Source organism: Mesoplodon bidens, assembly GCF_964165515.1.
Source record: "Mesoplodon bidens genome assembly, chromosome: 4".
Classification (NCBI taxonomy): domain Eukaryota; kingdom Metazoa; phylum Chordata; class Mammalia; order Artiodactyla; family Ziphiidae; genus Mesoplodon; species Mesoplodon bidens.
Window position 1 is genome coordinate 101,527,025 of NC_138160.1, and position 18,892 is coordinate 101,545,916.

Here is an 18,892-nt window from a genome sequence, read left to right on the forward strand (position 1 = left end):
AGGCCATGAAAAGAGGAAAGACAGTTAAGAAAACAAAAACAAAAACAAAAAACGGGAGCTGTCCCAGATAAGTACAGCCAAGATGACTCAGACAGTCTCACAGGGGATTTTTGATGTGAGGACTTCCAATTAATAAATCCTCTATTAGTTCTGTGGAATCAGCAGGACTAAGCTACCTCTTTCAAGAACACTGGTTAAATATCATGATTCCAGGAGGTGAGGGGTCGATTTTATCCACACCTCTTTTTATTTCTGCACAAGTAAGAACACCTCTGTTTAACTCTTGGGTGAGTAGGAGAGTGATTGGAGGCCTTCGGGACACACTTTGGCCCTGGATGAACATTTAGGGTCGCTTTACTAGCCCTAAATTAAACTCTGACCCTACTGTGGTTCTTAATCGATCAGAAAGTGTGGTGGGGATCCGGGTCTCTGCTGGTGGGTGAAACAGAAGGAATCCAAGCTGGATGTGACAAGACATCCAGCAGGATATGATGGTGAGGGAATTTCAGTATCAAGACGAGAGGGTGGGCAGGACACGAACTTATCACCCGGCTCCCTGACGCCCAGGTGTTCTGGGAGAGATCCCGGGGGGATCTCCCCACGTGCCGCGGGGCCTGCAGCTGACAGCCAGAGACCGGCGGCCAGGCGCCCCTCTCCGCGGGCGGGGAGCGAGCGCCTGTGTGCGCGCGAGCGGCGGGCGGCGGCGGGAGGAGGCGCAGGCGCGCTGTTCGCCCGTCTGCAGCCCCGCGCCGAGCGCCGCGTCTCGGAGAGTTGATGGCAGCACCACAGTGCGGCCACCCGGCCGAGCGCCGAGCGCAGCCACCCGTCGCTGCCCGGGGAGCGTCCAAGATGTGGGGGGACTGGGGCGGCAGCGGCCGCCGCGGCGCCAGGGACCGGGGCGCGCAGCAGCCTCCGCTCGCCAGCCTGTGCTGACCTGCCTCACTTGCCCCCCAAAGAATGTCAGCCAAGTCCAAGGGGACCCCCTCCTCGTCCTCTCCAGCCGAGGGACCGCCGGCAGCCTCCAAAACCAAGGTGAAGGAACAGATCAAGATCATCGTGGAGGATCTGGAATTAGTCCTGGGCGACCTGAAGGACGTGGCCAAGGAACTTAAGGAGGTGAGAGGTGCGGGGTGTGGGGAAGGAGTTCGTCGCCTTTCACCCGCTGGGGTTCCCGGTCCCGTTTTCACTGGGGACCGCCAGATTTCTTAACTCAAGGGAAACTATAGAAAGACGCCTGCAGACGGACTTTCTTTCCTCCGGCGACTCCTGAGAAGAGTTGTTGCACTTTCTTTTTTTTTAATCAGGAAGAAATCAACTAGTGTTTTAATCGATGCACCTGGGATGGTGAGAGGGGTGAACACGCGTGTCTCGGTTTGTGTGTGTGTGTGTGTGCTGGGGAAGGGGATTCACTGGGGGTGTGTCGACAGAGGAAGAAACCAGCAACCGGCCGGAGGGTGCAAGATGCTTCTCTCCTGCCCTCTTGCTCTCCCAGAGTCCGCTGGCAAGTCTCTCCTTGCCTGGCAGCCTCCTCAGGCCGGGGCTGAAAGGGGGCCGGGTTCCGGGCCCTGGGCCAGGCCCGAGAGGGCAGCCTGGGAGAAGCTCGGCTCCGGCCCCCCTCCCCGCTTCCCGAGCCCAGCTGGAAGGAAGGCGACCCGGGGCTGCTGGCTGGAGAGCCCAGACTTGGGGATGTAAAGGGGGTCTGGGACTTTCTCACTTTCGCACTTCCTGAGGCATCCCCTGCTCTCCTCGGAATGTCCCTCCCAGTAACTCCGGGCCTTCTCGCCACCCCACCTCCTTTTTTCCTCCTATCTTGTCGCCGGTTGGCATAGAACCTGGGGCGCAGGGCGCGTCGGTGAGTGAGTGAGTGTGTGTGTGTTTGGTGTGCGTGCACCAGCGTCTTGCCACTTGAGTCCTGGCTCTTGGGAACCAGGACTGTTGTGTTTCTTTGTCGCTCCCCCCAACCCCCATTCTACTTCTGCCCTCCCACCCCCACCAGCGTTGATGCGGATAGAAAGAAGCGGAGGCAGTGTCAAGGCTGAGGATGCGTAACTCAGGCTGCAGCTCAGGGCGGGGGCGAGGGCAGGGTTGGGAGAGGTGGGGTCTCCCGCGAGCCCGCGGGTGGTGTCTCGGAGCTGGTGGCAGAGTCCCAGCCCAGTATTCCGCTACTGACTGGGTGCCTGGGGCTGTTCTCCGCCAGGGAGTCCGCACCCCTAGTTGCAGGAGAGCTGACACTGTAACTTCGAAGGTGGTGGCCGCAGTGGGAAGGGAAGGGGTGGGGCGTAGTCTAGGTCTAAAATTATAATCCTGTTTCAAAGGCCAAGAGGGAAGAGATTGAGGGTCGTTTGGATGGCTGGCCTCTAGAGACTGACCTCCTCTGTCCAATTTCCAATCCAAATGTGAGGATAGAGCCCTCCTTCTTTCTCCTCCTCTCCCTGTTACCTCTGTAAACTGAACTCCGCGTTTGTTACCAAGTACAAGTCTGTTAAAATGACCCATTCATCGGCAGGGTTTGGTTTGCAAATGGCAAATGCCATTCTTGTAGGTTGCTCCACTGGCAGAACATAATTACTACTGAGGTCCTGAGAGCGGAGATTGATACAGATGATAGATGCGAGGAGGAAACTTGTTCGTGTTTCAGGGCTTCTCTAGGATCATTGTTTCACAACTGGTTGACAGATGGCGAGGTTATGCATAGAAATTCAAGCCTAAAGATGCTGTTTGTTTCTTTGTTATCCTTTTATTTGACATCTTTGGCAGGCTGTATTTTCATCCGAAACATGATGGCGTTTTAAAAAACGAACAAATTTGGGCAAGTTCCTTTTGGCAGAATTGTGCTTTACGGTTGTTGAGGTTTCTAAGATGGGGGATGTGGGAAACCTACATCATCACAGAAACGTATTTACTGCTTCAGCAAGGAGGCTGAGATTAAGAGAAAGTAGTCAATCAAAACTCCGCATCTATGGGCACATACTTCTTATGTTACGATGTGTCACTCCACTCCTTATTTTAGACAGAATAAATGACAAGAAACTGCACATGGTCCCAGTTCTGCTTTGCATCATTATTCTGTACATGTTTGGAGACCAGGTAGATCTATAGTGAAACTTTTAACCTCACTATAGCTCTTGGATAGAATCACAAAGAAATGTTTCAGGGAGTCTGTGGATCTCTCTCCCTTTCACTCTTTCTGTTTTCATTTGCTTGAGCATTTTTATTAGGGAAAAAACAAACAAACAGTTATAAAAGGAATAGAAAAGCATAGGTAATGTAAAACCAAGTAAATGAAAAGATCTGTCTTCTAGACAGATCTAGAGATAAAATTTTATCTTGATGCTTTGTAAGCTTTGATTGGGTGCCAGGCCCTGTCTGGCTAAAAATTTCACCCCTGAGAGTGGAATTTATGAATGATAAATGATTTGATGTGATTATTAATTACTTTTGTGAGGATATCATCATCCTAGGTTTGCACATGGAGTTGTGGATACTATGTCTGAATCTCAAAACACTGGCTATTTATGTAATAGGAGAGATAGTTATTTCAAGAACAAAATATTTATAGGGCATGTTTAACCTATGACATCTTGCAGTTGTCCGGCATTTATCTTTTTAAGATAATATTGCACACATGACTGAACCTGTTTTTGATGTAATTTTGAATGGAGGAGTAACAAAACTTTGTAAATCACAAACCTGTTGGTGCCTACACCTATGACTTGTAAATATAAATGTCACCATTAATTGTTACATTCACTATTCTGGTAGCTTATCATTGGTATATACTAAATATAAACGGTTATATTTTGAATTCTAATTCCTTTATTGGCAATGGTATGTGTTTATGCCATAATATATTTTAATATAAGTTAGCATAGAGCTGTTATTAATTTGGAACAGAAATTAGAAATAAGAAAGTGATTATGACTGCATCACTGTATCATTCACCATATGGTATTTGTTTTTTCCCTGACTTTTTCTCTTTTTTTTTAAACATCTTTATTGGAGTATAATTGCTTTACAATGGTGTGTTAGTTTCTGCTTTATAACAAAGTGAATCAGTTATACATATACATATGTCCCTATATCTGCCTTTTTCATTCTAACTAAAATGTAGTATTCTTCATATTTTGTCCTTTATTTTTGCATAAACTCTGCACCAACAATTAGTGCACTTGATTAGCCTTTTGTTTGAGGTTATTTTGAAATTTATTTTCTCTTTAGAAGTCTTCTGGACTTCAGTCATCTGAAAATTCAGGTAGTGGGATAGATTCCAACATAATAGTAGCTGCTTGGAACTCTTTAACAATTAGTAACAGGGACTTCCCTGGTGACACAGTGGTTAAGAATCCACCTGCCAATGCAGGAGACATGGGTTCGAGCCCCGGTCCAGGAAGATCCCACATGCCGCAGAATAATTAAGCCCGTGTGCCACAACTACTGACCCTGCTCTGTAGAGCTTGCGAGCCACAACTACTGAGTCCACGTGCTACAACTCCTGAAGCCTGCGCGTCTAGAGCCCGTGCTCCGCAACAAGAGAAGCCACCGCAATGAGAAACCCATGCACCACAACAAAGAGTAGCCCCTGCTCGCTGCAACTAGGGAAAGCCCGCACGCAGCAACGAAGATCCAACGCAGCCAAAAATAAATAAGTAAATAAATAAATAAATTACTGATGAACAAAAAAATTAAAAAAAAATGAGTAACAAAATTCTATTATTATTGGTACCTTTTATGATTAGTTATTGCTTAATTATAATTAGATTGTATATTAGAAGAAGAGGAACAGGTTTTCTAGGAAGCCTAGGGGCAGATTTATTCTGCCTTCAGAATTTAGTAAAACCTCAAATAACTTGACTTTTCAGAAATAATATGGGTTTCTGGGTCTTCTGTACTATAATGGAAAAGCCTTAAGTATAATTCAACATATTTATTCAGCATCTATTGTGTGCCAAATACTATATTACCTTTTTATTGCTACCAAGATGAATAATTTGGAGTTTCTGGTCTTAGTGAACTCAAAGAATAGGTTGGGTTATATTTATCCTGTCTTTGAACATCAGTAGTGTAAAAAGGCATTACTACTTTTAGTGACCACCACTCTCTGTGATCTAAGAATACAGAATTGAGAATAAGAATGAGTATATATAGATTTATAAACTGATACTTGGTATGTACTTAGTAGTAAGCCTTTGGTGAAAAGGGTAGTAGAAACTTTAAAAAGATGGTAAGATTATGAATTTTAAGAAACTTATGATTTATTCAGACTGTCATGATTAACACAAACGGGTCAGTGCCATATACAGGAGATCACATATCCAAGTATTACGATTAAACAGTGGAGATTTTCATGAAGGCCAAGTCCTTAGGGAGAATGAAAAGCCAAAAAGGAAAATTTGGGGTCTTTGAGATGTTGGATAAGATTGAAAAGGTAGAAAGGAGAAGCAATTAAGAGGAAATAGCACTGGAGTGCAAGATTAATCCATGTTGCTTTTTTCTACACGTTGAAAATAAAGAAAAAAATAGTGGGGCAACTCTAGAGTTTTAGGGATAAAATTAGCCATTTCCGGGGCAATCCTTTTTCTTTGAAGTAATGCAGAAAAAAAGAGCTATTGCTTTTTTTTGTTTTTTGTTTGTTTGGGTTTTTTTTGCGGTTCACGGGCCTCTCACTGTTGTGGCCTCTCCCGTTGCAGAGCACAGGCTCCGGACGCGCAGGCTCAGCGGCCATGGCTCACGGGCCCAGCCGCTCCGCAGCATGTGGGATCTTCCTGGACCGGGGCACGAACCCGTGTCCCCCTGCATTGGCAGGCGGACTCTCAACCACTGCACCACCAGGGAAGCCCCCAGAGCTATTGCTTTTTAAAGAGAGTTCTCAAATAAGCTGACCTCTCTTGGTATCAATTTGCCTGTTCTTTTGTGGAGATCTCACTGGTAAACTTGTGTATCAAATGTTGGTGTTAATATAGGATCATAGATCTTGTTGCTTAGGGAGCGATTAGAATATATAATAAATAGTCTTCTACTTGGAAACAAAATTCATTGCTGCTTTAGCTGGATTCTTGTTTAGTTTAGACTGATTATAACCTTGAGCATTCTTCATACTGTTTCATTTTACGATTTTAAGTAACAAGACTATTATATGAATTAACTATATGTGTGTGTGTGTATGTATATATGTACATATGTATGTGTGTATATATATATTGCTTAGCCCTGTGAGTAGACATGACCATTATGGAGAAACCAGTAAAGATGAGTTGTTCTGTCTGCTCTGGGATCACTGACTGATTGGACTCCATGAGTAGAAAGGTTTTGTCAGCTTTGTGACTATGGATTGGAAAGCACTCGATGTTTTTCTTATAATGTCATATAAATTAAAATTAAGTTTAATTTTGAAAAGTTTGAAAACCTATAGGAAATGATCCATTTGGGGGCTGATGAAAACAGAATTAATAGAATTAACAATTTTCTGCAAAATGTTTTTGTTTTTAAATGTTTTTTTATCTTTTTTAATGGCTTATCCACTTGAAGTGCTTTAGTTTATTGATCTAGGAAATCCTACCAAATATTTTTTGGTTAATGAATCCATGCATATAAAATTCATTACTTGAACAAATTACAGAGAATAATGTCTGGAGTATTTTCTAAATTCTAAAGTCATGAATGAGTGAGATTTCACAGATGATTAATTTGTAGCAATAGCTGTATTTTTACTACTCTATACAACAGTCTACCCTCTCAAACTGAAGTATATTACCAAATGCTAAAATGCTCTTTAGTTTTTCTTTTCTTAAGCATGATGGCTTAGCATGTTATTAAGAGAGCAGCATGGTTCTGAGAAAATAGAAATAACCAATAACCATCCTTTACTGTCTCTCTATTTCCAATGCATTAAACCATTCAAGACTCAGAGAATTAACTGATAAGAAATTCAAGCAGACTTAAAGTAATAAATAGACAGTGTGCTTCAGGCAATAGTGAAGTAATAGATAATAAAACCAATGTAATAGTTTCATTGTTACTTGGATTATGTTTTTTCCACCCTTACTGCTCTGAGGATCTGAGGTAATTAAATCAAATGTAGGAAAAGAGATAGAAATGTAAGTTTGAGTAAAACATATTTTCCCACACAAATTAAACTACAGAGCATCTGTAGAACTAGTTCATGAAAAATATCATGGACAATTTTTGAAAATTAGAGGGGAAAAATTCCAATAATATGCTAACCCATTTCTGATTAAAATGTGCATAACTGACATTAAGTTGAAAATAAAAGATTGGTAAACAATGAAGGGTACTTTTTTTTCCTTTAAAATTTAAATTTATTTGTATATTTTATTAAGATTTTATTTTGGGGGGCAGTTTTAGGTTCACAGCAAAATCGAGGGAGAGGTACAGAGATTCCCTTATACGCCCTGTCCCCATACATGTGTAGCATCCCCCATTATCAACATCCCCCACCAGATTGGTGCATTTGGTACAACTGATGGATCTACATTGACACATCATTATCATCCAATGTCGATAGTTTATGTTAGGGTTTACACTTGATGTTGGACATTTTGTGACTTTGGACAAATATGTAATGATATATATCTATCATTATGGTGTCCTACAGAGTATTTTCATGCCCTAAAATTCCTCTGTGCTCCACGTATTCATCCTTCCTTCAAATCCTAAGGGTACTAGTTTGTTAAAGAAGATATTTCATAAGTAATACAGTATATGAATAATATAAAAAGTTTGGAAAAATAAAAAAATTAGAAAAGATAACATAAAAATCAGCTTTAATGCCACACGTCAATAGATATATTGAGAATTTTGCTATATTTTCTTTCCATCTTTTTGTATGCATGTTTTTAACATAGACAAAGTCATGTAAAATTATGAAGTTATATACAATGATGTTTTCTGCTTTCTGGAATACTATTAGATCACAACCATTATATATATGTTATAAGTTACTTTATCATGCCCCTAATGTTCGACATTCTATTAACAAATTTTTGTGGTGGTTAAGTATCACTAAAAGAACAGCTTTGACAGTAAAAATAGCTAAGACAGATAGATTTTTACTACCTGCCTGATACTATTCTAAGTATATTTCTTAATGTTAGGTCTTCTAATTCTCAAAACAGACATATGAGGAAGGTACTATTGTTACTCTATTTTACAGATAAAAAAACAGGCCAGAGATGTAAGTCACTTGCCAAGGTCCCTTACTTGTGAGTGAGGCTTCAGTGCTAGGCATTTTAGTGCTATAACCCAGGCATTTAACCACTAAGTTCTATGGATCTTCCTATTTTTTCCCCCAATTGCTTAGAAATCAAGGGTGCGAAAGTTTTAAAGTTTTTAATCCAACTTGCGAAACTATCTTCCAGGGAGTTTTTCACAAGTCTTTTACTCCCAACATCTGTATATGTGTGGACCCATCTTCTTAAATTTCTAGTGAAGCTAATAAAACTTTTAAGTCTTATTGTGAGTATATTATTTCTTTGTGGTAACAGTCATTGTTTTTGTGGGTTGTACTCAGTTTTGGGCACCAGTATTGAGGCAAAATTAATAGTGAGTTAACTAGACATTGCAGTTTTCATCTTCTGAATAAATAGGTACTGCAGTGAATTACTTTTGACCTATTTACTCTTCAACAAAAACTTTAAGAAAAATATGACATTTCTTTTTTATATTATGACTTAGAAAATAAAGGAACAACTAATATGGGTGCTTGCTGATGTCTAGCATTGTCTATAGCAGTTTCAAATGAATTTAAAAGAATTTGGGAAACTTTTATTCTCTTTTGTTATCAAATTGCCTTGGAAGGGAGGTACTGTCCTTAAGTTTTCTGATATGTTTGGAGTTTGACAGTTGTTTCGCTTTTTGCTGTGACAGATGAATAGAGAAGCTTGTTGAATATTTACCAGGCCCCAAATTATTGAGCTGGCTAGCAATGCCAGATGTATCTTTATTGTTAGATTTCACATGTTAATTTTAGTGCTACCAATTTTAAGCCACCCCCTCTTCCCCTCACATATAAGGGAAAAAAGAAATACCTTATTCTAAAATCCTATTTTTTATAGTATAATATGAATAGAAGTGTTTTTATCATATTAAAAGTTAGTTCATTAGGAAGAACTGCTCGAAGTTAAGATTTCTTAGACCTGGGAAACCAAAGTCAAAGCTACTTCAGCTCTAAATAAGAGCCAGAAAATAACAGCAACTGAAACGAGAAAATAGGCATGTCTAGGTAGTGTCCGCATCAAAGTAGGTTCACAAGGTGGTCTGTCAACTCGGAACAGGTGTTGCCTTATGTGGCACAAGCTATTTGTATTTTTGAGAATGGACGGATGTGAGGATTCCAAAGGAATTGAATTTCAGGCCTCACTTTAGGTAAGAAACATTAACATTGTTAGGACAGAACTTACATGTATGATCATTGTTTTTCCTCCTTCTGCTTTGCAAGTGTTACTTCGGGTTGATGTTTGAGATAAATGTTTACTTGTACGATAATTGAAGTCAGTCAAATTATATACCTATGCCCAATGAGTCAGTTATTATGTTGTTTGACCCATTATAAATAGAGTTTCAGCTACAGATAGCATGTACCATACTTGTCTGGAGAAAGCAAATTTGACAATTTCTAACAGGTTCTCTTTTGTAGTACTGTCCAAAAGCTAACAGATTTACTGTTGTTTGTTGGCCTCTTTCATAATATCGTATCTTGTCCTAAGATTTTGAACTATGTTCATGTGACAAAAAAATGCCAGGTTAAAAAATATGTATCAGTCAAATTAGCTGTCTTCTAGAGGCAGTAGTTCTTAATTTTTTCCCCCATGTCACAGAGCACTTCGAAAGTATGACAGAATTGTGGGTATTTCCCCTGGAACAAAAGCTCATGAAGGCATAAGTTTTTGCAGATGTTTAGGGAATCTTGAGTGGGTGAGAATAATTCAGGTGAAGAGACAAAACAAGTGATTGATTTAAAAAAAAATTCAGCTGGTTGTTTGAGACCCATCTCCATAATTTTCAAGATCATAAGTCCTGACCCTACAAAAAAGGAAAAAAGAAATACTGATGGCTATAAATGGATGGTTTTTATTCCAGGAGCCAATGGGCAGTTTATCAGCAATTTACTTCTCTTAGAGGGACTCTGGTAGATGTAATCTATCTCAAAGTGGGGTAGGAGTATATATATATATATGTGTGTGTGTGTGTATGTATATATATACATACACACACACACATTTCACTAATCTGAAACTGCGGAATGCTCTTGTGTCTGAAGGTTAACTCTCACTTTTTTTTTATGATATGTGCTAGAGAACATCACCACATGGAAGGATAAAATGTTTGTTTCCAGAGCTTATTGTAAATTAAGCATGTTCTCTTATTAAAACTGGTCCCAGAACAGCATTTTTCTTTATTTTATTATTTTTTTTGTGTGACACTAGTTCATGAATGAAGAAAGATTTATTGAATTCTTGATATGTGTAAGATACTGTGCAAAAGAACATAAAGGATGCCAACGTGAATAAGCTTAAGGACCTGCCCTTGAAGAAAGTCACCTGTAGTAGGATGAACTTCACCTCTAGTAGACTGCAAGAAGTAACTCTAAGGCAATGTAAAATGTGTAAGGAGACATGTCTAACAATTTTAACTCTTACTCAGAGTAAAATGAGGACTTTGCAATTTTGAGCTGTAAGAGTGACCAGATCTGAACTACTTCCATTGCTTCCTCTTTACCTTTAATTTCTGTCTAGTTCAGGGTTTCTCAAAAATAGCTCTATTGACATTTTGGGCAGATAATTCTTTGTTGTTGATGGCTGTCCTATACATTGTAGGACATTTAGAGCATCCCTGGCATGTACTAACTAGATGCCAGCAGCAACTAAAAATGTCAGTGTGACAACTAAGAATGTTTCTAGACATTGACAAATGTGCCCTGGAGGGGGGTGAGGGGAATCACCCTAGTTGAGAATGACTGCTCTAGCTTTTCCCTCTTATTCCATGTCACTTACATATTTCTTAATATTGCTTTCTTTACCCACCTTTTTTTAAATTTATTTAAGCTTTTATTTGGTATTTATCCGTCAAGCACCGGGGCTTTATGTTCCTTTCATATCTTGTATTCTTATCTTTTCTTTTGTTTAAAAAAAACATTATTTGTGCCTTTTCTTACATTTACCTGGTTCTTTTCTTTTTCCCCTCACTGAAACTACTTTTAAAATATATCTTCTCACTTTCACTCACCACTTCCCTTATCTCATTTTCTATTTTTCACAATCAAATAAAGATTAAATTGAAAAATTTCAAGGAAATTGTATACATGTGTGTATTTTAAGATTTGGGGAAAAAAAGGGAAACTCAGAAGGGACAATGGGCTGAGACTGAGCTGCTTGTCTCCTTGCCACCATTAGTTCCTGAATGAGGTCAGTGGCAATCTTTACTGGAAAGAAGTCCTCTTCATCTCATCTATCAAACTGTCTTATGCTTCTCCTGCCTCTTCCATTTCTGTAGAGATAGGGGAGGTTTGAATGGTGTCACTGCTTCGTGGTGTGGCACAAGTTATAGAAGAAGTACAGTGATGGTCATGATGATGATGATGATGATGGTGACAATGATGATGATGATGAACATGAATGTGACTAAGATCTGTTCAGTACTCACATGTACCATGAGCTGTTCTGTGTTAACTTGCTTAATCCTCTCAGTCACCCTTTGAGGTCGTTATAATTGTCCTACTTACAAGGAAGCTGAGGCAGAGGGGGTAACTAATATAGAGAGCAAATGATGGAATTGGACTCCCGATATTTCTCCCTTTAAACTGTTGTCCAGAACCAGCTCCCCAGTTCCCAGCAGCAACATAGTTACTCTGCTGTTTTTCATGCTTTTAACTTCAGTACAATCTTTTTTCCTCTCCGTCCTCCGCTATGTCATCTGTCATGCTTCCCTTTCTTGTTCCTCCCTTCTCCTCCTCTTCCTGTCTTCTTCATTGTTTGTTCTTTTCCTTCTTCTCTTTTCCTTCTTCTCCTTCCTCATAAGCTTCTCTGATATGCGTTAATATATTATACACTTATTCAAAACTTTAAAAAAAATGTCTACTATATGCAAGGCAATGTGCTAGGGACTAAAAAAAAAAATATTGAGCAACACACACATGGCCCCTGACATCTAGAACTTACATGCTAGTGGGAGGACATTATTCAAATAATAACAGAAATAATATTTATTAAGGAGCATTAAAGGCTATGAAAGAAAAGTACATGGTAGAACAAGAGCATAAAATCATTAAGTCTTCTTCTAAATAGGGGGTTTCAGATTGGCTGTCTTCCTTCCCACTGCCACCTCTCTAATCCCTATGCTATCAATTTCATGGAAGATGTTTTAATAGCCCTAGAGCTATCTGGTCTCTTGTTCTCCTCTGCCAATTCATTCTTTAAACACTACCAGATTAATCTTCTTAATACACTGCTTTCGTCATGCCACTCCCCTGCTTAAAAGATCACACACTATTCTCCTGATACTTAAAATGTCAAATGAACAAACCCAGCCTTACAGCCCGATATCCAGCAGTCCCATTGTTTCAGTTTGGCCTTATCTCTTTCCTTCCTTCAGGGAGTAACACAGAGACCATCCCAGACAATCTTGACACCATCACAATTTTTACCCAACTTGAATTCTGTATTCCTCATGTTTATGGTCACTATGCCACTCAGTTGTATTTGCTTATGTTCCTTAACAATTGTTCCCTGTTTGTGCCTTAAAAAAAAAAGTTGCCTTTCTCTTTTAGTTACCATGTAATCTTTAGTACAACATTTTTAAAGTCTTACTCTTGTTATCTGATGAGGAACTTAAACTTGAAGATCCAATTCTGAGTAATACTTATTAAAGCTGTTAAGGAATAAAAGCCAATAATTACACTTGTGCCGTGAGAGCCTGTTCTTTCTCATCTACTCAAGAAAATCACCAACAATTCTCGCCTATCTCTACTATACCATCTTTTGTTCATTCTCCCCCAGATGATTCCCATCAGCATAAAAGTGAAAATAAATAGTAAAATCTTCTCTTGATCCCACTTCTCCTGAAAATTACCATCCCACTTCTTAGCTCTCCTTTACCAAAAATCTTACGTTTTATACTTGACATCACCTATTTCCTCTTATTCTTTCCTAAACCCACTCCAATCAGACCTACACTCTAACCACTACACTGAAACTGCCTCTGTCAAGATTGTCAGTGACTCTATGTTATTTAATCAAATGGTCAGTTTTTAGTCCTAACCTTATTTAATTTATCAGCATTTGACAGTCTCTTTAATAATCTTTCTTCACTTGGCTTGAAGAATACCATGTTTTCTCACCTCACTGATTTTTTTTTCTCAGTTACTTTTGCTTATTTCTCCTCTAAGATGTCTGAGCTCAAATTTGATCCTTTTTTTAAAAAACAAATTATTTACACTTTCCTTATTGGTATTCTTATTCAGTCTGGAGGTTAAATTCCATTTATAGGTTCATGACTTCCAAATTTGTGTCTCCAGCCCAGACATTTCTTCTAAACTTATATGATCAGTGGTCTTTTCTGTATCTCTACTTGGATGTCTAAGAGAGACATCTTCACCTTTCCATGTCCAAACTGGAATGTTGATATTTTCCTTCCCTCAAAACTTAGCCTTTTCAGTCTTTGCCAAGTCAATGGATGGTGTTAGAGTCATTATCAAATCCTTTTCCTCATGCATGATACACAATTCATCAGACTGTCTGGTTGGCTCTACCTTCAAAATATTTGTAGAATTTGACAAATTCTTGTCTCCTCCACAGCTACCACATTGGTTCAAGCCAACATCCTCTCTCATTTTGGTTGCTACAGTAACCTCCTGACCATTCTCTTGCTTCATTAAGCCCCCTTTTTTTAGCTCAGCGATCTGGGTAAATCTCGATCACATTATTGTTCTCAAATCTCTGTAATGACTGGCCATTTTACTCAAAGTGCTCACAGTGGTTATGAGGCCCCAGATTTCCCTTCACCCCTGTTTTCACGCTCACTTCCTTTCTTACTGATTTCTCTTTGGCTGTCCTTGCTTCAACCTCACTAATCTTGCTATTTCAAGAATGAATGTGCCATGCACATTTTTATGGCTAACTCCACTCTACTGCCCTGTTACCTCATTAAAGTTTCACTCACCTGTTACCCCACCACAGCTAATTCTGTCAACTCCACATATTGTTATACACTCTGGCATTCTCCATCTTTCTTTTCCTATTTCACCTTTTCTCTTTTCCTTAATTCTTATTAGCTTCTGATATACTAAACAATTTATTCCTAGTATTCATTATTTATTTGTTTGTTTCCCACATTTAGAATGTCAACTCCTGGAGGTCAGTGACCTTTGTTTTATTCCCTTATGTATCTCAAGTGACTAGAGCAGTGCAGTGGCTGTCATGTGGTAGTTGCTCATTAAATGAATTTGTGAATAACTGGATCTCTTCCAACTTTTGTTCCATTAAAGTTCTCAAAGATCAAACTATTACCTTTCACTTTCCACTGCCCATCTACCAGTTACAGAGAAGGAACATGTAGTAGATGCTTTTTCAATACTTTTTGCATTGATTCTTTATCTTCCTGCCTTTACATATGGTAGTAGTTTGTAGGTTGGCTGGAGGGAGCTCTTGTTCCCCTGCTTTGATTTTTAAAATCTACTAACCTCACTAAACCCATTCCACTAAACCCAATCCATATTCTTATTCTTTGAAATGGACAAAGGATCTCTCCGTAACAGCTAACACATTGAATGCTTACTATGTGTCAGGCAGAGTTCTAAATGTTAAAAAGATATTAACTCATGAAGTCCTGACCCTTCTTGACTCCCAACCAGTGGCTCCCATATTATCCCTCCCATATGGAAATTCTAGGGACATCCTGTTTATATAAAACCTAAATGTGGTGTAACTTCAGGCCTTCATCTTCAGACAAGTCTGGCTCTGATTTCAGAGTGCCCATTGTTCCCTAAGGTTCAGGGATGTCATTTTAAACTCTTTGAAGCACATCAGATATAATTCTACTTTCTTCCAATCAAGTGTGTAAACTGCAGTAAGGAGAAAGTATGTCTTTCTTTTTTTATAGCATTCACTATATTTTTCTGCTTCTTGAACATTGTGTACCTTTCTTGTCATTAGTCATTATGAATTTTAAATTAACTGGAAAATGACATGCAAAAGTGATATTGGATACTGTTTAAATACATTTTAATCATCCTACTGTGTCCATAAGAAATAAGCAAGCAGTTTGTTGCAAAGATCCAATATTATGGGAAACACTCAAAAACTAGGTAATATTTGTATTTGGCTTCTTCTTCTTTTTCTTTTGTGTACTCCCTCTAGTGTTCAAAAATATGAGTACTTATAATTAGCCCATTCAGTTACTAAAGAACACACATTAATATAAAAGTAAGCCCTTCTTAACGTGATATATATATATATATATATATATATATATATATATATATTTATAAATTTTTCCCCCCTCTGGAGTTTATATTGTCCAGTTACTGAATTTTCAATGTATTGTATGAAAAACATTCTTTCTCCCCTTTCCTATGGGAATTTGATTATGTCTGTCTTTCATATGTATATTTCCAACCTGTCCACTTCAGTCAGGGGAAATATAGAACTTCTTGAACTTCTGTCTTTAAAAACCAAAATTTTCCCCAATTTTTAAATCTGGGGTCTAGGCTTTAGTTGGGCATTTGGATATGAACAAGAATCTTCCCACATGCTAGAAATGAAAAAAAAAAAAAAACTATATTAACATCAGGAGAGTCTTTGAACATGGAAATTAAAATATTTAAATAATTGACATCATTTTATTTTAATATATTGAAACATTATCTAAATACATTGGTTTCAAGGTACCTTAAGAAGTAACAAAGGTATCCCTAGGAATAACAAATAAGTAAAATAAATAACTTGTATAAACAATTGTCATTTAATATAGAATATTAATAATTGCTAGCATATATAGAAGAGAAAATAATTTTAAATTGTAAGGTTAAATAACTATTACTGTTTGGAAAGTTTTAAAAATCAGAGGCTAGTGTTTGAAGTCAATTTTTCTAAACTGACATGTAATAATGTTACTTATATTTCATTAATGCCCTTCAGCTTTTAAACTACTTTGATCCCCACTATTTCAATTCCTCATAGTCAGATTAAGTTAAAAAAAGAATAGAAAGAATAAATTATTTTGAGTGACTTTCAGAGACATTATTTTTTAAGCTCTATCAACTCCCTGGAAGTATTTTGATATTATAATGATTAGTACATTTTAGATGGAATTTAATACTCAACATTCACCCTATATATTTTTTAGGGAGATATATTCAATACTTTAACCTTATTCATAACAGACGGCATTGTATGCCCTTGGGGGAAGTTACATTTTTAAAACACACAGAATAACATGGTATGGAATCCCTATTTGGGGTTGTTTCATTACAGGCAGTATGCACCAAAATGCTCGAGAACCTAACATCTGCTTCCTGAAGTCGTTAGTACTAATAAATATAATGTCTAATGAATTCCATTACTCACCAACAAGCTTTTAGGTTACCTGGGTTCTGTTATACTCTGCATTGAATACTGGGTTGGCCAGTAACGCTTCTTGGATTTTTTTTTTTGCTGGCAGGGTGGGGATAATTATTGAAACACTTACTGAATTCCTATTCATAATGCTTTTCTTTTTGTCACTCTACTGATTTAGTATTATTTAATAGAGTTAACTCCTATATTATAACTTAGCTCTTTCTTAGATTTGAAATGTTTTTAACCATATTATATTCTTATTGGTTCCTGATCATGTGTCTTCTTCCTTCAGGAAAATTGATGAAGAAAAAGGGATTTAATAAACAAGCACTGACACCTGAACAGAGTTTCAGAGAGGAAAAAAAAGCAAAAAATAAAAAACAGAGCAAGGGCTATCATTTAATAAAGAAATATAGTAATAAGCTTGCTTTATATAGAGCTAGGACACTTATAATATTTACTGAAAGTAGGACACTATTTACTAAGTTGATACAAGAGGACGATTGTCTTAAATTGTGAGGAAATCTAAACCAATTACGTACTTTTTAGTCAGAAAATTTGATCTGCTATGAAATTATTTAAAATTGTCTTATTTCACTCTACACCAATAGAAAATGTATGAGGACTGATTGAATTCCTGTCTTCATAAATCCTCCTCTAAGCCATCCTATATAGTACTTCTCAACTTGGCAATGAATAAAGTACTTTTTGACTATAAAGTACATGGCAGAGAGCACTTTGGCTGATTTATTTCTCTTTGATATTTGTTAATTTTCAAAAATAACACAGATACTTAACCATCATCTTAAAAGATATCACTACAGATATTGGTTCCATTTTTATTATAGGAGAAGTACATGTGTGTATTATAAAATTCTGAATCTCTGTAGGATATCTGTTTTTTGAAAGTAGAGATCAAAATAAAATACATTATATTAATGTATTTCCTATAAATTATAGAAAGCATATTACTTTTCTCAGTACAGGTGGAAAATGATGCATCAACATGGCTAGGAGTACAGCTTTAAAAAAATGTTTTTGTGAATTTAAGAAAATCTTAATACAAGTGTTGCATCAATACACAGAATTTGGTTAGTGATAAAGAAAATTTTAGATAGTAGTATTTTTATAGAATTAGGTAAAATTTGTTTCTATTTGCCTTGAATATTTTTTTCCAAAATAAATTTTGAAATAGTTTAATGATTATATTCAGATAGGTTTCCATTACTAAAGAGAACCAAGAAATATCCAAATTTGACTTAGTATCTGATCTGTCATTCTAATAAAAAATGATGATTAATGGCTCATTTTTTGTTGTTTTAATTGCCATAATGTCAGTATTTTTTAAATGAAATATAGCAGGGGAACAGAAATTACAAATATAATTAATAGGAAAACTGCCATCTTTTTTTTTTTAATGAGCATTTTACCCACTGGACATTTTCTTCCTTTACAGTCAGGGTGTATGTTCCATGAGAGTAAGGACCCTATATGTCTTACATCACTGCACTCTCTTAGTTTAGAGCAGTGCCTATCACGCCATACCCTAGCAAACTATATTTAATGAAGACCTATAAAAGAGTGAATAAGGAATTCTGAATATCTGAGTATCTATAATTTAAGTCTTATATATACTTCCTTTTTGTTTCTTTCATCATTTCCGAATTCAACTATTGTATTGTTTAAGGTAGATTAGATGATACTGCAGTAATAAATTAACCCTAATGCTAGTAAACATTAACAAATGATTCTTTGTCTAATACACTATACTCTCCAATGCAAGTTGGTGGGGAGCTCTGTTCCAAGGAGTTGCTTAGGGACCCAGTCTCTCATGATACTGCTATCTAAACACAGCATTTCCAGGGAAAAAAGAATGCAAGAATTTATAACCACATTCCTGTCTTTTAGTCTGCAAAGCAACACAGATTGCCTGTGTATACAGAACGGTAGCCCCGACCTAGATGCAAGGGAAATGAAGTCTTATAAACCCATGATGAAGAAAATCACTTGGGATTTGGAGAACCCAGTATTGTGTTGGCCACAACTTTACTCTTTCCAGATTCTTGTTTTTCAAAGTTAGGTTTATAGGATATTCACTTCATCAAATAGGTTTCCCCCACACACGCGCACACGTGTTTCTTACATGCACAGATGATTTGTGAAGCTCAATAAATTTGACATTATTTCCTAAACTTATTGGATTAAGGAGTCTGCTTTTTGGAGACCATCTGTCAGGACTAGTATTCTGTGGAACAATTTTAGAAAAGACTCTTGATCAAATAGGTTAAATAAATGTCAGAATTTGTCATAAAAAGAAGAAACTC

At 37.7% G+C, this 18,892-nt stretch overlaps 1 protein-coding gene across 1 annotated transcript in view; it reads left to right on the forward strand.

The window, feature by feature from the left end:
* The first annotated feature begins 228 nt into the window (after positions 1–228).
* PRR16 (proline rich 16) overlaps positions 229–18,892 on the forward strand; it is a 274,184-nt gene continuing 255,520 nt past the window's right edge. Inside the window, 2 exon segments of the mRNA XM_081230458.1 lie at positions 229–260; positions 957–1,116. Coding sequence (XP_081086584.1) covers positions 958–1,116 — 159 coding nt within the window. The 5' untranslated portion in view covers positions 229–260; position 957.